This window comes from Plasmodium vivax, genomic scaffold (genome assembly GCF_000002415.2).
Source record: "Plasmodium vivax scf_7147 genomic scaffold, whole genome shotgun sequence".
NCBI classification, from domain to species: domain Eukaryota; phylum Apicomplexa; class Aconoidasida; order Haemosporida; family Plasmodiidae; genus Plasmodium; species Plasmodium vivax.
In genome coordinates this window covers 1-13,835 of record NW_001849958.1, presented here as the reverse complement: position 1 = coordinate 13,835, position 13,835 = coordinate 1, and the positions used below count along the sequence as shown (strand labels likewise).

The 13,835-nt window shown below is 23.4% G+C and overlaps 3 protein-coding genes across 3 annotated transcripts, besides 2 other annotated features; 2 read left to right on the top strand and 1 right to left on the bottom strand.

Annotated features, from left to right (window-relative positions):
- Window positions 1-1,028: 1,028 nt before the first annotated feature.
- Window positions 1,029-2,360, top strand: PVX_106730 (hypothetical protein; the record flags this gene model as incomplete). Its single annotated transcript, XM_001612543.1, has 3 exons — window positions 1,029-1,040; window positions 1,205-2,092; window positions 2,196-2,360. The coding sequence occupies 3 exons, from the start codon at window positions 1,029-1,031 to the stop codon at window positions 2,358-2,360; spliced, it is 1,065 nt and encodes a 354-aa protein (XP_001612593.1).
- A 263-nt stretch (window positions 2,361-2,623) lies between these two features.
- Window positions 2,624-2,718: a microsatellite.
- Window positions 2,719-2,738: a microsatellite.
- A 592-nt stretch (window positions 2,739-3,330) lies between these two features.
- Window positions 3,331-5,256, bottom strand: PVX_106725 (variable surface protein Vir12, putative; the record flags this gene model as incomplete). Its single annotated transcript, XM_001612542.1, has 3 exons — window positions 3,331-3,375; window positions 3,735-5,072; window positions 5,230-5,256. The coding sequence occupies 3 exons, from the start codon at window positions 5,254-5,256 to the stop codon at window positions 3,331-3,333; spliced, it is 1,410 nt and encodes a 469-aa protein (XP_001612592.1).
- A 5,588-nt stretch (window positions 5,257-10,844) lies between these two features.
- PVX_106720 (variable surface protein Vir33 (truncated), putative) lies at window positions 10,845-11,633 on the top strand (the record flags this gene model as incomplete). The annotated part of the gene is made up of 2 exons (XM_001612541.1): window positions 10,845-11,360; window positions 11,487-11,633. The coding sequence occupies 2 exons, from the start codon at window positions 10,845-10,847 to the stop codon at window positions 11,631-11,633; spliced, it is 663 nt and encodes a 220-aa protein (XP_001612591.1).
- Between the last annotated feature and the right edge of the window lie 2,202 nt (window positions 11,634-13,835).

The following is a 13,835-nucleotide window of genomic DNA, read 5'->3' as shown; positions in this document are numbered from 1 at the left end:
TAACAATTAGTTAAATAATAAGTGCACTCTCCGAAAAAATACATAAGAAGAAAAGAGTGTCACATTAAAAAAAACATATAAGTGTATCATAATACTAATGTTTAGATAATTCTGTTTTTTAAATAAACATAATTGGGGGAAGAACGTGATTAATTCTTTTTATTAATACTTAACATTTCCAAAAGTATAGAAATAAAAATGAAATCATTAATATACAATTAAATTTTTAATAACTATATATAAAAACAAATTGTATTTATAAATGTAATTTACTATATAAATCGGAGCTAAAGTAGAGGAATCAATGCTTATAATCAATACCTAATTAATAATCCTAGCAAAAGAAATCATTATTTTTATAATGAAAATATAATGTAATATTAATTATTAATGTACACCCATGTCTTATGTGAAGTATTATATGTTTAAATTAATTTTTTTTAATTAATGAATATCTTTATATTTTTATTTAACAAAACCGATATTCTACTACAAAATATTAAAAATTATAATATTATTATTAGATTAAAATAAGGTTATGGAAAAATTTAATATTGTGTAATAATAACACAATGTAACAATTTATATATTTTTAAGTTTCTTACGTGACTCCTTCATAAATCAAGGATATATTATTCATTTCATATTATTATATAATTATTATCAAAATACATTATAAAACATAATTTAATGTAATAGGGCAATAATAATAAAGGATGTAGAAGAAAAAAAAAATTTAATTTTCTTTTATATAATTATTATCGATAATATTTTATTTAATTTTTTATAATGTATTTTGCATATTCCAATAATACATATATAAAAAATATAACAAATAACAGTGTATATTTTTTTTTCAATTGTTGCTTTTTTAAATATTTAATATTTTTCTATGTATAAGTTATTAACCTATTTTTTATATGTATAAATCGTAATAGTAATAAAAAAATATTATTGTATACCATAATCTTTAAATTCGATAAAAAAGAACAATTTAATTATAAAGAAATAAAATAGAGAATGATAAAATGGACGATGTGGTATGTTTTTAAGATTTACATTCAAAACCTTCCTTTTTTCTTCTGACAGTTATAATTGTTTAATAAGGTTTATTTATGTATAATTCAGTTCACTTTTTTGTTGTAATTGTAATTTTCAGGAGAACGCAATAAATAGTATTCCTCAAATTTCTTTTTTTAACAAGTTGGATTATGTTAAATCAGACAAGGTAAACATATCTAGTTATCTACAAGAATGTGAAGAGTGTAAAAAATTAGGTTCTATACATAAATACATTCGTAGAATTGTTAAAAATTATAAGGACAATGAAAATCATTTTAACCAAGAATTTGGCAATGATTATTGCAGGTACTTTACATACTGGTTATATAAAGAAAAGAATGAGTATAATACAATTCGTAGTTTGTCGCTTAATATATGGAATGATTGCATTCCTTGTGTATGGAGAAAATTAGAAAAAGAAAGAAAAATTTATGATAAACCATGTAATTTCGACGATGAAAATATTTCTTATGGTTTAGTTAACATCAAAAAAACACTAGAAAATATGTGCATAATTAACCAGAAAATGGAGCTAATGGAAGATATAATGTCTGATAGTAAAAAGTGCATATATTTTAATGAAAAGAGGAACACAGACTTGAGACATATGTTAATGTATATCTCAACTATTTCCAGTGATACCATACTGAAGAGAAATTATTTCGAAATCGATAGCAATTGTTCTCTAAAAAAGGTAGGATCTCTGTTCGGAAAAATAGATTGTCCACCAGATAAAAGTACCGAATGCCCAGAACAAAAGGAGTGTGATTATCCACCACAAAAAATTGAAAAAGTTTGTTCACCAGAGGTATGTAAAGATCTCAATACAATTTGTAAGCCATATTGTGCACCACCTGAATGTAAACCTAAAACAATAATTCAAACTGCTTGTCCAGAACAACCAAAAGATGTACCACGTGCAAGCGAAGAACAACCAGAAAATCCAGCTAAAAATCCATATCTCCAACTTCCTGTCACTGTTTTTAGTTCAGTTATTGGAACAATCCTTTTTTTCCTTTTTTTATATAAAGTAAAGGATATTACATTTAAAAAAATAAAATATTATAATTAAATCGTAATTATTATTATGTTAGTATAAATAAATAATTCGCATTTTCCTTTTATACCAATAGTTCACGCCCTTTAGATCTTGGTTTCTCAACCGCATAGGAAGCACGAAAACATTAAAACATAAAATAAAGCAAGATATGGAGCGAGAATTTTTAGGAGCACCTTTTCAACCTCCATATAGGGACGATCAAAACAGTAGACCGCGTGTAGGATATTCACAGAATTAAAGTTAATTAGTTCAAACAAGTGGGGGATTTTATGAGTATTAATATAAATAAGGTAATTCCAATAAAAAAAGTGTAGAATACATGTTTTCATAATTTTTGGAAGATACACATTTCATAAATTTACAACATTAATTGATTAGTTCCTTCACTTCATTTTGTTAATTTATATTATAAAAAAAAAAAAACAAAAAATCACTTCGATTAACTTTCAAAGATAAAAACATTTTAAATATATAGAGCAATGCTTCTTTTTCTATTTATTCCTAAGTGGAGAATACGATTTAAATTTATAGAAATATAGGACCAGCATAAAAATGAGCACATATTAAAATAATAACCTTCTATATATTTTTTAAGGTTACTCTTATATGCTATCAATAAATGAATAATTTAATATTTTTTTATGTTATTTATTTGCATTATATGTATACTCAAAATTAGGATGACTCCGAACAAAAGTGTTAATTTTAGTGTTTCCCCATAATTCGTTTTTCCCTTAATTTTCTCATATTCAATCCAATAAAATGTATATTACACTTTTTCGAACATAAAACTGTATGTTAATCATATTATTAAAACTTAATACTATAATTTGAGATATGTTAGTCATACGCTATTATAAAAATAATTCATATTAATTGATTTTATGGATTAAAAAAAAATATGCAATATTAAAAATTTTATCATTTACTAAAAAAAGTCACAAAAAAAAAAACATTTTAGATAAATGCTTTAACAAAAAAAAAAAAAATAAATACATACGATGTGTGGTGCAAATTTAAAGCGCTTTTTTTCTTTAATACTTGTTCAGTTAACTTTTTCACATTTGTAAATTTGCATATTCTTAATATTATAATAATTTTTATATGTTCGAAGTAATGTGTTATAATGAAAGCTTTACATTTTTCCTATATTACACGTTTTTTATAGACTCATTAAAAAAAAAGGAACATATGCTATGCTGCTAGCATCAAATTCTCATTTGCCTCATCCAATAAATTATCATTTTGCATAACTTCTTAATAATTCTAATCTCCACTCTGATGATAAGCGATTTGTACTCGTTTTCTTCGCGAATTTGTATTCACCGATTTGGGAATAGGTTGAAAAGGTTCTTTCGATATTTGTTCAAAATATTTGTGAGCAATTTCGTTTTTCCTTCCTTTTCTATTTCTAAACCAGGATCCAACAGGAGTAAACTAAAGTGAAAACGAAAAAATATAATACGTACAATATATCTAATTCTTTTTAGTATAAAGTTTTACTAAATACAAATATGAAAAAATAGAAGAAATTATTTATACTCAACATTTAAAACCGTACTTTGTAATAAGCATAACCAAGAAAAGCAGTTCCTAACATTAAAAAAGTTACTGTTCCTGTACGGAATTTGCTAGACTTTAATAAAGCATACATATCATCCGACGTATTAGAAGAATTTTCGTAATCTTCCTCCATGTCATATGATACTGCATTTAATGAATTAACTCCCCTACTGAAGTTTCCTCGGGATGTTTCATTGTAACTACTAGGCTTCGGTTGTGATTTAAATTTCCCTTCCTGATGTAGTTGATTTAAGCGTTTACACAACCCATAAGTATCTTCTGATGCATAGTTCCTACAATCCAATGTCTCATAATCAAGTATTCTCCATTTAATTTCGTCATCCGTCAACACCAAGTAAGGTGATACACCATCTGCTTCCGTTAAAAATTCAGAATTCGATGGATCACTCCCTGGTACATCTGAATCTACTTGGGAGTCATTAGGAACACCTTCGTTTAAACTTTGAGCAGTTATTTCACTCTTTTTATGTAGTATACCTCCGAATGTTGACCATGGATCTGGTGGTTTAGGAATTCCTTTTCGTACCGCTTTATTATTCTCTTTAACTTCAACTTTATCATCTTTATACTCCATAGTCACTGGGACTAAAGCACACATAATAGGTTTTTTCTCAGCATTATCCTTACATTTAAGATAATGAAATGTCATTCTTTTTTTGGGTACATATTTTACAGAACCTGTTCCTCCCCTATTAGCTTGTTCTCCTGTTCTATTTTCGCTATCGCACTTTAAATTTGAAAGCAATATATTTGGATCATACTCTTCTCCACGTCTAAAATAAGAGCGACAATCGCTTAGCCAGTAATCAAAATGGTCCCAACAATTCTTTTTGTACTTATCATATAGTCCTTTAATATGATTTACGTATTCCTCAAACGTATCTACTTTACCAGATCCACATTTTATATTCTTTTTAATAGTATTATAATTATTGAAATAATCGTTTAAATCCTTCCTATCACTCATTTCTTGTAAATATTCCAAATTTATCTTATTAATATCATATTTACAGCTATAATATTTTTTTTCATTATTAAATGTGTCTTGCATATTCAGGAATTTTTTAATCATATCAATGTCATATTTAGTTTCGGAATCATTTTTAAAAATATTTATTAGTTCATTATTTATCCAATATTTGTAGTGCAAACAGTTATATCTACGAGTTTCAGGAACAACTATATCGTGTAAATTATTTAAATTTCGTATAATTTTTTTGCATAATTCATAAGCCTCTTTTTTGTAACCATTACTTGTCGATTTGAATTCATTACAGTCATTACTGTTAATCTTTTTTTCATCAGGGACTTCTTTATTGAATTCGTCATATAATTCAAATGATGCAGAACCTTTCAAAACGTAGTCCTGGAAATGAAACAATAAAAATGAATTAAATAGATAATTAAATGTTATCTTTTAGAAAATGCATTATTAGTTTTTTTTTTTTTTTGTGTAACTAATAATGTAAAATGTCTATATAACGAGCTTAGTTAAATTATTCTATGAGATAATAAAAATGTACCCAATTTTTCTTGTTTTGAGTTGCCATTATGGGGCTAGGTATATAAATTAAATAATATGTATTATCGAATTATACATAATTATGTCTAGAAAATTAAGATATTGTGTTGCCACAATGACTATTTGATTACATAAATTTTATATACATAAAAAATATCCACTATTTGTTATTTATTTAGTAATAAAATAAATTTAGTTATACTAATATTACACAAAATAAATATATTTATAAATAATAAAAAAATAGCTTTTAGTTACTATTCTCTAACGGTAAAGTGATCTTCCTTTGTAAGTTTTTGATGAATATTTTTCTTTAATATACAAACAATATATGTATAAATTCAATTAACGTTACACTGTGATAAGAAAAATTAAGTTATTTTCAGTATCTACAAATAGTAAATCGGTATTCAAATATTCACAACTCAATAGAAATATTTATTATACTGTTCACATATGATTTGCGTGCCTTGAAGAAAAATAACCCATATTTTTATGCCATAATTATTCCATCTTTCAGCATAAAAATGAATATCAACTGCATCATTTATTTTGTTAAGTATTTTACGAAATGAATAATTTTTTTAACGTTTTCGCTAAAACAATACTGCACTTGCAAAAAAATGATATTGGAAACTTTGTAAAAATTATCCTTCTTTTAAAAACACATAAGTATTAAAATTATTTGTAGCAAATTATCATTTTACCATTTCAATCCTTCTACATATATAAAACTGTTATGCCCAAATAGGAAAAGCTTACTACCTAACATGTTTAAAATATATTTCAAAACTGTGATGAATTTATTTAAACTGTAATAAGTATGAAAATACCACCTTATAAACAAATTCCTTTACTATTTCTGAATTATAAATACATAAAAGTGTAATATATCCACCGAAAAGTCTTAAAAGTGTAGTCTTACTTAACCAAATTTGTAGTCGTGCAAATTCACTTCTCAAGCAAAACAAAAGGTAATTTTATATCTGGACATCTTATAACATTTGATATGTGTCTTGTGTGCTCAATATATAACTCTCTACAATACACTAAAAAGGTTAGAAAAAATAAGAACAGAACAATTAAATAATAGAAAAATTCCCTAATATTAAGAGAAATGTGCATTGCAAATACCTATGTATATTTTCATATGTCCGAATTGAAAGAATTTCCAAATAATATCATTTAAATAAATCGATCTAACATGTAATTTATTATCATTCTAATATTTATTTAGCATATTACATGAACACACAACATTTATTCCTCACATAAATCCTAATTTAAGAGGTGCTTTCTTTCTCTACGCCCTTCCAATTTTCTGTAGTGGTGCCTTTTTTTTTAACCCTAAAACGATCTTTCTATTTATAGAATTAATTCAACTTACCTCTTTTTCCTGGATAGGCAAACATTTTGATAAAGAAATGTTCTACCTCATAAAACAATTGTGTCAATTAATGTATACAATAAGTCTTCGCACGGCATATATGATGTAACGTACTTAATGTAAACTTTACCCTTCGGAAATAATGCACTTAATTGAACTATTAAACTATAGGACAAGAAATAATTGCCCTAAATTAATCTAAACACTTTAGTTGATTAAAAGACATACATAGGTAAAATATATTCGTAAAGATGTACCTATTACTGGAAATACATTTTCCTAATTTATACTTCTCCTTTTCCAATGTTCATATCCCCAAATCAACGTTTTCCCTTTACATTGTTATTTTTTAAAAACGTGAAAATGGACCCACACGAATTTTTAAAAATAATGTAAAAACACAACATTAAATATTTTATTAGCAACTTAATCAGTAAAAAATTTCAAAAATGAAATAAATGGATAATTTCAAACAATGATGTGATGGAATGTTAAATCTAATCCATAAAATAGTTTGCATAAATATATTATATATAAACCGTCCAAAATGTTGCTTACTTGTGCCAAAAAATAACCGAAAAAATGTTCGAAGATGTGCCATATCTGTTAGCTAATGTTAAATATAAAACCAAACATATTTTTAAAGCGTGAAAAAAAACTGAACAGTTCACATAACCCTTCCACGTGTATTCTTAACAGAAACGAGTTAAATTGTTTCAATTTTTCGCTTAAGAATATAATTATGACAAATGCCAATGTAAGGGCTATAAAAATAGCTTCATAAAATTGTTTGCGCAGTTGTTTCCAAATTTCTTTTACCCATAAAACAGCGATACTTATGCTAAAACAAATGTTAAGGCTAAGGGGAGAAATGTCTGTCTATGTGTTTTATACTTCGAGATAACTATCTAATGCTCCAGATGTATGCCTTATGACATAATAACACAACCACGTAAGATTATAAGAAGCATACCCCCTTCTTAACAACAATTGTAATAGATACACCAGAAGCTTCAAAATTTTAATGGTCAAAAAATTTTAAAAATTGTGCCACACATAGTTAGCCTTTTTCACGTAATTACAAACATTATAAGTACATCGAAACTGCATATACAATTAACGGTTATTATATATTAATAATAACGAATTAGTAGCGTTTTTGTGTTATAATGTTAAATATTTCAAATATATTTTAATGTAATATGGAAATCTGCACTCCTTGTTGTGACCATTTCTATATCATTAGAAGAATAGAAAAAGTCCGATAAACGAAAAAGAAAAAAAATAATATATATACGAATTGCAATTGATATTATGATAAGTTTGTCATGTTACTTTTTGTAAGCATGCGCTTTTGAATTACGCTCCCTGTAAATGCTCATTTTACGAAATATTACAATAATAAATGATGCCTAAATTAGGTTAATCTCTAACTATATATATCATAACATTTCAATAAAAATAAAAGGTAAAATTAATCCTAGTTATATACCGAAAAAAAATATAACAATCGATAATACGTAAGAAAATTCCTAATAACAGCACAAGTATCCGAATGAAAGGATACTTCTCGCTTGAGGAATTCCTATCACTTTTTCCATCGTTTCTGCAGCAGATGGGGTTTATATTAAGAAAAATCACGAAAAAATCAATGTTTTAGATGAATATGACGAAGAATTAGCTTATGAAATAAAATTAAACAATGATATATTTATATATATTAAAACAATTATATAAATAGGTAATTTTGATTTTTGTTCTCTTCCGAACGTATGACAACTCTTGTTTTTATTATAAGTAATGTTTTTTACAAACATAAAAAACAATCCCTTAATGATATATAACATTTGCATTAGGTTTGTTTCATCTAACTCATTGGTTTTATAGTGTTATCATAAAATATGTAATAATTAGTTTTTAAAAAATTAATATCTGAAAATATGTATTAATAAGTGGTTATAAAAACTATTCACATATATATACGTTTTTAAAAATATTTCAATTGCTTCTATTTATAGTTTTTTAAGAAAATTATAATTTTTTTTTTCCAATCTATTATAATGTAAAGAAGAAGTAATATAATCAAAGTTGTTTTCCCGTTTCTTAAAGCACCAACATTATTATTTAAACAAACGACATCTTTACATTTGTTAGTACGCTTCCTTCATGCTGATAAAAAATATAGTCAGTAAAATTTTTATCCGCTAAAATGTTGAAATTATAAATGATTTGAAAGTGTAAAAATTTAGCATATATATTCACAAAAGCAATTCTATATAGTCATGAAGGTATAATCTATCACTGTTCTTTGAAGATTATATATATTTACAACATTTTAGCTATTTTGATCTTATTTATCCCATTTTTTTCAACATCTGTTTAATTTTATATATTCATTTTCTATAAAACATTTTTATTTAAATATATTTATTATAAAAATGAAATAGTAATACTATTTTTATTGTACTATACTTGTTATATATTCCTTTAAAGGCATATAACCCTGAATAATTAATAAATTATTTATTTAAGTAAAAAAATACAAAAAAAAAGATATTACGTAATCTCATAACTTTTCCAGTTAAATAAGAAATAATTAAATATATATTATAATAAAAAAATACTAATAATATTAGTTTAAGCGACATGATTTCACGTAAAATAGGTGCATCATAATAACGACACGACTTAATCAATTTGTGTTTGTGTGTTTGAAAAAAAAAAAAATCATATACTATGTTTCATATAAAAAAAAAATAAAAATATATTTTATAATCAAAGAATATTATATTTTAAATTTTAATATGATAATTTAATACAAATTATATAGGTTACACTAATTTAACTTCATTTATATTTAATATAATATATATATCTTTTATTGTTCTACATTTAAAAATATGCTTTGGCGTACATGCACATTTTTAAACAACAATATTGAAACTATTAATTTGGTTTTTTTTTCCCTTATTTTTATATATTTTTATCTACAATTACATATATTTCATGTGATTCCATTTATTTAATTATACTGAAAATAAATAATAACTGTATTATATATAATTTATTTAAAAAAAAAAAAACAGGAACATAAAAAAATGCCTTTTACCTTATATAGAGAGAAATATATAGATAATCTTTTCAATTGTAAAACAAATACTTTTGTGAAGTAATTACTAAAATATAATTTTAACTATGAATAGGTTATTATATAAAAAATAACTTATTACAAAGCATATCATTCCAATATGTTAAACGTTATTCATTATTTCATTTAAATTTTTGTTGTGTGCATATAAATTGAACTATTCAGAAACTCATATATTATTATAATTCGGTGTAAAAATAAGGTAGAAAAATAAGTGTTTCACTTTCTATAAGTACATAATTGTGTTTTATATGAAATGCGATAATAAACATGATGATTAAAATAAAAATATTTGTTCATATGTAATATTCTTCTAATGGTATATAATATATAGTGATATATTTTCTTACAACATCATTATTGTTTTGACATAAACCCAACTTTTTACTTTGTTATTATCAAAAGCAAATATTCTTATTTTATAGCAAAACATTAATGCTATGTTTTAAACTTAAGAATATATTAAAGGATTAACAACAGTATAAAATTTTATTTATATGTTATATATGAAAACATATTATTCCTACTATATAAGTATAATGAATTTCGATCATTTAATTAAGTACATATACATATTSGATCGACATTATTTCATCTAGATAAAGAATATTGAACCAATATACCATCAAAAATGAGTAAASAACTTGTATATTTACATTAATTATAGCATTGATTATTTATATTTCAATATTTTAATATTACATTATATGAATAATATTAGAAAATTTCAATAAGATAAGAATATAGATGCTCATATATAACATTATATCAATTTCGTTTACTACAGTATAATTTCGTATCATCATATGCTAAATATGAAAAAATAAAAGATGATTCTGAAGCTGAGATCACTGAAGGAAGTACTTATAGTTGTGACACTACAATATTTACGGAAGGTTGTACTGACGAATCATTTTTGCATAATTGTTTAATAGCAACAAAATATTTAAACCATATAAAGAATCATGAACCCCTATTTAATATAAAGGATGCTTGTATATATTTAAGCTACTGGGCATAGCAATAAGTGGTAGAGGATTCAGAATATAGTTATGACGTGTCAACATATCTTGAAAAGTTAATGGATGCTGAAAAAATAAATACGTGTAGAGGATATACAGAAAACATTACTAAAGAGTTGTTTACAAAAATTCAAAGTTTAATTGCACTATATAAAAGTTTGGCAGAAATACTCAAATCAGTAGAACAACAACAACAACAACAAGATGAAGGTGAAGATGATGATGGAGGTGAAGATGATGATGGAGGTGAAGATGATGATGGAGGTGAAGATGATGATGGAGGTGAAGATGAAGATGAAGAAGTAGAAGCAGAAGAAGATGATTGTCATAATAATACATTATTTGTTACAGTGTATGAGAGCTTAAAAGATACTTGTAACTTGAACAGTGACAATCATCTTTGTAATGAAGTAGAAAAATTTCGAAAAACATATAACCATTTAATGTATAAAACATACAAATGTAATGAATTTGAATATTTACCATCCTACCAAAAACACTCCGAAGTATCTTCAATTACAACTCCTATTGTTGCATTCTCTGCAATGTCATTCGTTTCATTTATTACGTATAAGGTTAACAACTATTTTAGTTAAAAATATGAATATTGTATGATATGCACGATTATGCATTTTAGAGAAATAATAAGGCCTTATAAATATAATAATTTTAAATATTTGATATATATTTTCCTTTATTAGTTTACACCATTTGGCTCATGGATACGTAATAGAATATCAGGAGGTAATAATCTGATGAATAAAATAGATAAAAAAAACAAAGAAACACAATATAATTCAGAAAGGCAAGATACACCATACAGAGTAGGATATCATTCTTCAAGATAATCTAATTAGATATAATGTATAATAATATTATTAGTTTAAACCTAAAAAAAATTGGAATATAATATAAAAAGTAATTAACAAAATACTAAAAATCAATATTAAAAAATAAATGACAATATTTTTATATTACAATTATAAAAGCCAATGGATTAAAAATGTTAAAATAAAGAAAATTACAAAATATATGGAAGTATAAAACATAATATATTCTATATATAAAATATAATTAAAAGCAAAAGAAATTTGCTATCAATAGATATGAACGTATTGAAATTGCTGAAAAGGTCATGTTGTGTTATAAAATATCAGTACTTTTCATATACATAAGTAATAACGAAATATAGAGTATACATTACAATATTTCAAAATAAAAGAATAAAAAAATATATTGAATATTATAATAACACAGTTCACAAAGTGTAAAAAGTTCATAAATCGATTTAATCATTGTTTTAATGGAATAATATAATATATTGCCTAAAAAGTAAATACATAAAAACATTATTGATACATTTCCTTAAAAGATTCATGATCATAGAAGAAAATTAGGATTAAATGAAAATACACAATAAATTTTAATTATTCACCCAAGCGTTTCACATTATTCTAAAGGAAAACAATAATAATCATAAAATAAGGAATATAAACTATGAAAATAACCCAATATGTATATTGTATATTTTTTTTTTTTGAACCACGCGTATGTAGGTGAAATTCCTCATAAATATAATTCAATTCCATTCATCTTATATATATTTATATTATTAAAAAAGAAGTCAAATATAAATAATAAAAAAACTGAAATACATTCCTATAAGATTCATTTGTAATTTATTCATATAGTATAGTGCAATTTCCCAGTTATTATACGTATTATATTTTTATTTATATACTGCAATACTTTCTTTTTTTTATCTGACTTTTTCCTAGTGTATTATTAGATAACTTATTAACATGTAATATTTATATAATAAATAAAATACGTATTTCAGATTTATATTCGTATTTTTACTAAATGTAAATATAGAAAAAGATTAATTAACATAAAGAATCATAATTAATAATCAAGTTTTATTGTTATACAAATTATGTTAATTTATTTTAATTTACACTCCATAATTCTTATATTTATATTTTTAAATTTCATATAATTAAATCACAAGAAGGATAACAATAATAAATACATATATAAATACTAAAAAAAAAAAAAAATTCATGTTATAATGAATTAAATTAAATGATTATTAATAATCTACAAAACTTCAAAAGTAATAGTAGGAAGAATTATTCATATTATAATTGCAACATACATATTAGTAACTATTAGGCAATAAATAAAAAAATATATAGTGAATTTATAGTAATATATAAGAACCTAATATGTTACTATTAATATTTTATAAAATTTTATATATATGAAGAAGAAGTCATAGCAATCATAGATTGTTTTATTATTTCAAATCTATTTAGAAAAAATGTATTTTAATTATAAGAAATTCAAATTCATACATAGCTCTATATTTGAACAATATAAAATATAATATTTATATTTTAAATTAAATAATTATTGATTTATTAATTTTGATTCTATTAGAACCATTAAAATCATCTAATGTTAAAAATATTTTATATTAAAGCTTAAAATAATGCACTTAATTTTTTATATTATAAACTTTGTACCAATTAAGTAACATACATAAGCATAAATACTATTTATAAATATATAATAGAAATACATATAATTCCTTCCTTAATATAGAATTTATTTTTGATAAAATATTATTAATATGTAATTATATTAAATTTAAATTTTTTTGAACTACTGTAATATCGAGAATTACAGAATTTGTCGAAAAACAGATAAACAAATTTATTTAAAATATATCAATAAATATTAAAAATATTTATATATAATAGTACTATTTGAACTATATTGCCGTTACTATTACTACATAAGATATTTTATATATATATTACAAATACATGCATAATATTCTCAAGTGCAGATTCATAAGTACATAAAAATATAATTATATAGAATTATGTTTATATTACCCCATTTAAATAGAGCAATTATTATCAGCTTTATTAAGATGAATGAATAGTTTGTTATATAGTAAGCATATAAAAGGTATTAAAACTGTATCCTTTTTACAATATAGAAGGATAAAAATATAAATTACAGGATTATAATAGAGAGAT